This window comes from Urtica dioica, chromosome 2 (genome assembly GCF_054948205.1).
Source record: "Urtica dioica subsp. dioica isolate 48M chromosome 2, U.dioica_male_clone48M_v1_H2, whole genome shotgun sequence".
In the NCBI taxonomy this organism is placed as follows: domain Eukaryota; kingdom Viridiplantae; phylum Streptophyta; class Magnoliopsida; order Rosales; family Urticaceae; genus Urtica; species Urtica dioica.
This window is the reverse complement of record NC_142757.1, coordinates 53,211,025-53,217,035: the sequence shown is the minus strand read 5'-3', so window position 1 is coordinate 53,217,035 and position 6,011 is coordinate 53,211,025. Positions and strand designations below refer to the sequence as shown.

The window sequence follows — 6,011 nt, the reverse complement described above, 5'->3', positions numbered from 1 at the left end:
ATTTTCTATTGTAGGTTTGAAATATATATGCCGTATAGCTAAGTTTAAAACTGACTTCTCCTAAAAAAAAAAAAGCAATAAATGGTATCTGGCCTGGCTAGTTTTTTTTAAATAAAAAATATTTGAATAGCAATTTAGCTAACGTTTCAACTTTATTTTAAGAATAGTCAATAATTCACACGTGGTAGTTTTAATATAATGTATATCTACAGTGATAGTCATGGTAAGAATTTATAAACAGGTTAAATAGACTACAAAATTTATTACGATGGATACGTGACAATATTTATACAATGGATGTTTACAATAATGGCTAGATAAAATTTGAATCAACATTTCAACTTTGTTTTAAATATCTAATAATTCACGCGTAGCCGTTTATTTCATTGCAAAATTAGCTAAACATTAGCTAAATTAAAAAATTTACATTTTCAATCGACGAATTTGCTACATTGCATTTTTTAAATAAATTAATAATAAAAAATTGGTTATTTCTTGTTTTGCATATGACTCTTGTATTTAATTCTTTTTTTTTTTTTTATTGTTGGTAAACGTTTTTTTTATATTTATCCTGTATTTAATTGATTTTTTATAACCTTGAAAATTGGAATTAAAAATTAGATCAATTTTCAAAAAATAAAAATCAAAAAACTTATTTGTATGATTGGTGTCATGTTATTTGTTGTTGTATTTTGAGTACTATTTCTAATATATTCTGTATATTTTGATTTAATATATTCATGAACATCTATCTTTGAATTGTTATTTTTTAGAAATTTGATAGTAACTAAATTATTTAAAACGTTTCAATTGCTATATAAAATAGCTTTTTTTTATGGGTCAAGCGGCTAAATGGCCAAATAGAACTTAAGGATTTGCAAAATAGCCAAAGTTTATCAAGTATAAGCAAAATAGCCAAGCTGCGATTATTAATCCAGGCAGGATTAAATTTAATCCACATAAAATATCGGGATTAAATTTAATCCAGGCAGGATTAATTTAGTCCAGGGATGAGAGTAATGGCTATTTTGGTTAACCTAATGAAACTATGGCTATTTTGCAAAAGCCATAGTTTGAATTGGCTAGTTCATGCCATTTTTCCTTTTTTTATTATCCGTGACATTATTAAATTTTTGTTCATTTACCGTTGTATCCCTTTTTTTTGTGATATGAGAATGAAAATCGTTCCGAACCCTTAAATATATAGAATCGCTGAAGATTTATTTATTTTATCCACTACTTGACTATAATACCCTATTTTTTTACTATTTTAATTTAAAAAGTATCTGCTATGTGTAACCGGCATCTCTGTTCATTTCTGATCAGTACTTCCCCGACGATATTTTAATGAAATTAGACCTCTAGTATTTTATCGGGTATCCGTATATTAATCCTTTTTATGTTCAAACATGAAATAATTTCTTCTACACAAAATACGTTTAACAAAGAATTAGTCAACCACATGAGGTTTGGCTGACGTGGAGGGACATTTCCATGGTCAGCTGTAAGAGTTGTTCAAGCCGTTGAGATGTGTTGTTGGAACGGCAATGCTTGTCTGGTCATCTTCCACTGTCGTATATGAAACAGTACATACACACATACATACATATAAATACACCCGTGTGCATTGTCGATAAAATTCCGTAGTGGAAATATTCTAATTTGCTTGAGTGGTTGAGACAGGAAACCTCTAGTAGCACTAAAGACTAATAAACAACATTTTTTTTTTTTTTTTTAATATCACTAAACCACTTCCTTTCATTGCAAAATGGCATCTATATTATCACAAGAATATACAGATGCAATAGAAGATTTAAAAGTTTGGGGGCAAAATCATAAAAATAACAAAAAAAAAAAAATTAGGTAAATAGCTAATTAAAACGTTTAGAATTGATATAGCCAATGTTTCGTAAATCTTAGATAAATAATCCTAAAGATGACGTGACCTAATAAATGAAAGTGTTATTTACATAAGTTTTACGTCTGTAAATATATGAAGGTGACTATTTATCTAAAATTTACGAAACGTTGATTATTTAGCGATGTCAAACTGTAAATATGGTTATTTACTTAATGGAAATGTTCGGGACTATTTATGCCAATTTAGTCATTGGAATTACTTCGGTCCCAACTCCCAAGTATTTGAATGGTTCAATTTTATTATACGTAATTAATTTTTTAAATGTGAAAGTGTAACTAACCTTGAAAGTCAAAATGTTTTATTTGGACTGAATTTGAATTTCAGAAACTTGGAGCTCAAGTTTCATACTTAAAAAATATATATATAAAAAAAAAATCAAGTTTCAAACTACTCAACTAATGTGTGAAGTCACATATTCCAGCCACCGAATAATAAAGGAAACGTTCACCATATTCTCTCTGTTCTAAACATAGCATTTCGCCATAATCAATTAAAAAGATTCAGACAAAAAAAAAAAAGTTGCAAATCTAGACTATAGATAGAGCTTGGTTTACACCAAATGACACAATCAATTGACTGAAACATGATTTTTGAAATTTCAATCTAAGCTAATGTAATATAGTTACCTACCATAACACTAAAAAAAAAACACCTTTTTCTCATCAAGAAATTTCAATCATCATTATTAGCTTTCTCCAACTTTATTCAAATTCCGCCAATTGCTGTAAAAGAATAATATTACATGTAGTTATTGTAGTACATATTTTTGACCTCTTTATCTCTATTTCTTCCTCATGAGAAGAATGACTGTGTGAGCGGCGATGCTTCGGTTCTCTCCGAGGCTGTCGACCTTCTCGTGAGTCTTGGCTTTGAGGTTCACCACCGACGGGTCGGCCCCGAGAAGCTCCGACAAGTTTGATCGGATCGCCTCTTTGTGCGGACTCAGCTTCGGTCTCTGAAGAATCAACGTTGCGTCCAAGTTCCCGATTTCGTAACCCGCCTCGTCCATCAATCTCACCTTCAAAAACAAAAATTTGAAAACCAAACACTTTATTATTGTTAAAGTATCACGAGATTTCATCTCAAAACACAGGTTATTCAATTAACACTGAGAAGTGTAATACTAATTTATGATCTTAGTTTCTCAACTTTGATATCACGCATCGCATTGGCGTAGCAAACTAAGGACCACGGGGCATATGAACTTTAAAAAATTGAAATTTACCCTAAATAGTTATCAATTTTTATATTTTTAGCCCAAAATTATATAATTATTTCATATGTACCTTTCTGAATAACTAAAAAAGTTCCTTCTATAAATTTAGAACAATTTTTTTAATCAAATTTGACCCACAAATTCATGTCAAGTATTAGGAGCTTCGATCTCAAAAACCAATTTAAAAAACCCAAAGTCTCTTCAAGATTTCATCACTCTCATTGGTGAGAGTTTCGCATAGATTGTCTCTACTCAAAAATCAGCATATCAATCAAAGAGAGCAAAGTTGACGGTTTAGCATAAGAACTAGCACAATCAATCATCACAATAGTCTTCACAGTCACTAATTAAGTTGAGCAAAGAGATATTTAATTTGAAAAAAATCTTACAGCTTCTTTGACGAAGACACAAGAAGCACAGCCTTTCCATTTCGGATCGGAATCCGGAAAAATCTGGCCGATATCAGGAAGCCCTAGCGCCCCCAAAATCGCATCCACAACGCAGTGAAGCAACACATCGCCTGTAAAAAAAAAAAAAAAAATCACACACGAACAATCATGAAAATCGGAATCGGTATTCACGAAATTGAGATTACGATTTCGCTAGCCTCACCGTCGGAATGAGCTTCGCAGCCTCGGTCGTGAGGAATATCGATCCCTCCGATGATCAGAGGGTACCCTGGCTCCAAGCGGTGGAGATCGAACCCGTGGCCCACGCGGAACGGAAGCGCCGGTTTCGCCGGCGATCTGGCTCCGGCGGAATCGACGGCGGAGGAAGCTAGGGCTCGCGAGGCTCGCAGAGGAAGGCGCAAGGGAGAGAAAGCGCGGTGGTTCGAGGTGAAGAGAGAGGAGCGAGAGAGAGCGGGGAGTGAGGACGGAGATGCGCGGAGGAGAGGCATTGCCGTCGCGGCGGCGGTGGTGGTGATTATCGCCGCCATGGAAATGGGAGGTTCGAGTTCAGAGATAGTGACTGAGAACGCGTGGTTTTGGTGTGACTGAGTGCCTGTACTCTCTGCTTTCTGGTATCTCAGCAGCCAATATTTTTTTACTTGTTAATTTATTTATTCTAATTGGGAATTAGCAAAAAAAAGGATATGATATTTAATTCTTTGGAAATGAAAGATTAACGCATTGATTAAGGTGTCTACTCTAGACTAGATGCAAGATTATAACGATAATAGCTAATTTTTATAAATTGTTAGCACGTTAATTTTTCTATAATTATAATATTATGCTTAGGGATGGCAACGGTACGGGTAAAGTCGGGTACACATATTCCGTTATCCGTACCCGCTAAATTTTTTTTACCCGTTACCCGGATTTTGAGACGGGCCGGGTAACGGGGATACCCGTCTGGTAAGCGGGTTAAAATTATTGGACTCGTTACCCGTTTACCCGGTTTAAAAAAGGATAGCGGGTCGGGTAGATCCGTTTACCCGTTTTAAAAATAAAAATCCATCAACAATATAAAGTTTAAAAATAATAAAATTTAAGTGAAAAATATCAAAGTGCTACTACAATATAAAGAACATTAAAATTCAAAATAAATAAATAAAAAATACAAAAGAAGTCTTCATTGCAAATTGATCATTTTCATTGTAAATTTGGTCATCTTCATTGTAACGCTATCATCTTCATTGCAACATATAAAAATTTATTATCTTTTTAAATATTTAAAAGTTAACGGGTCGGGTCCCGGGTAACCGGGTACGGGATGACTATTCCGTTACCCGTACCCGGACTTGTTAAAACTTTAACGGGTATTACCCATTTACCCGTTTACCCAAAAAGAACGGGTATTACCCGATCCGAATAAATCGGGTAACGGGCCGGAACACGGATAACGGATCAAATTGCCATCCCTAATTATGCTACTTGAGAAAGCTCCAATGAGTAAAATATAATTAATTCCTAGAAATAAAGTAAAATATAATTAATTCTTGGGTGCTTTCAGCCGTAATATAGCACTAATATGTACTTGGCTAATTGTCATTTTTGCAATAACTCTTTACATTATATAATCAAATTTCTAAGTAATTAAGTTACTATATAAATTTGTGGATTATTAAATAATTAATTATAAATATAAGTCATTCGGATTATGTGATATAACGAAGATTATTCGAACATTCTGTATATACCTCTTTGTGTATTAAATAAATGTAAGTACTTGCATAAATTGGACATATTAATAAAAATGCATGAGAATATATTTACGATTAACAAAAGAATTGGTATATATCTGTTAGAACCCTTATATAATACTCAATCAGATTAGAATAAACATTTTAGAAAAAAAAAAAAAAACGTATACTTATATATACCAAGGATTTAAATACCGTTACCGTTACCGTTCTGAGGTTTAAATTTTACTGGTAACCGCTGGTACCGTAATGGAATACCGGGGGAAGCAGGAAAAAAAAGGAAACCGGTACCGTTGAACTTACCGTTACCGTTGAGGAATACCGTCAAATACCGTATTTACCGAGAGGAATCCAGAAAAAATATACAAAAAACATACATAGTACGTAGGATAAAATTCATAAAATCAAAAATAGTGTACAATATTTTAATACATTACCAAATTACAAACACAAAGTTCAATAGTACAAACCAAAATGACAAAGTTCAATAGTACAAACCAAAATGATAAAGTTCAACACAATCCACTAAATACCATAGTTCAAATTCAACATAAAATAAATAATTTGAACTAAATCATCAAAAACTAACGATAAATTTCGTGAAGAACACTAAATATCATCATATTTTAAGAATTGTCGGTATTTGACCACTTACCGGTAAGTTTCCGTCGGTATGCGTAAAAATTGTCTAAAGACTGTCGGTAAGTAGACGGTTTCCCCGGAATCCAAGA

General features: G+C 33.0%; 1 protein-coding gene across 1 annotated transcript; it reads right to left on the bottom strand.

The window, feature by feature from the left end:
* Positions 1-2,574: 2,574 nt before the first annotated feature.
* On the bottom strand, positions 2,575-4,204 carry ISPF (isoprenoid F). The gene is made up of 3 exons (XM_089607361.1): positions 3,750-4,204; positions 3,527-3,657; positions 2,575-2,939 (listed from the first exon to the last, which is right to left on the bottom strand). Exons 1-3 carry the CDS (start codon positions 4,072-4,074, stop codon positions 2,703-2,705), a joined length of 693 nt encoding a protein of 230 aa, XP_089463487.1. The 5' UTR covers positions 4,075-4,204; the 3' UTR covers positions 2,575-2,702.
* Between the last annotated feature and the right edge of the window lie 1,807 nt (positions 4,205-6,011).

What these genes read in the sequence shown, in the direction of transcription:
- ISPF (XM_089607361.1), bottom strand. Translation starts at nt 4,074, where the DNA reads ATGGCGGCGATAATCACCACCACCGCCGCCGCGACGGCAATGCCTCTC. An exon ending in CTGCGAAGCTCATTCCGACG is followed by an intron (nt 3,658 to 3,749) that starts GTGAGGCTAGCG and finishes TTTTTTTTACAG; the next exon opens with GCGATGTGTTGCTTCACTGC. An exon ending in GTGTCTTCGTCAAAGAAGCT is followed by an intron (nt 2,940 to 3,526) that starts GTAAGATTTTTT and finishes TTGTTTTTGAAG; the next exon opens with GTGAGATTGATGGACGAGGC.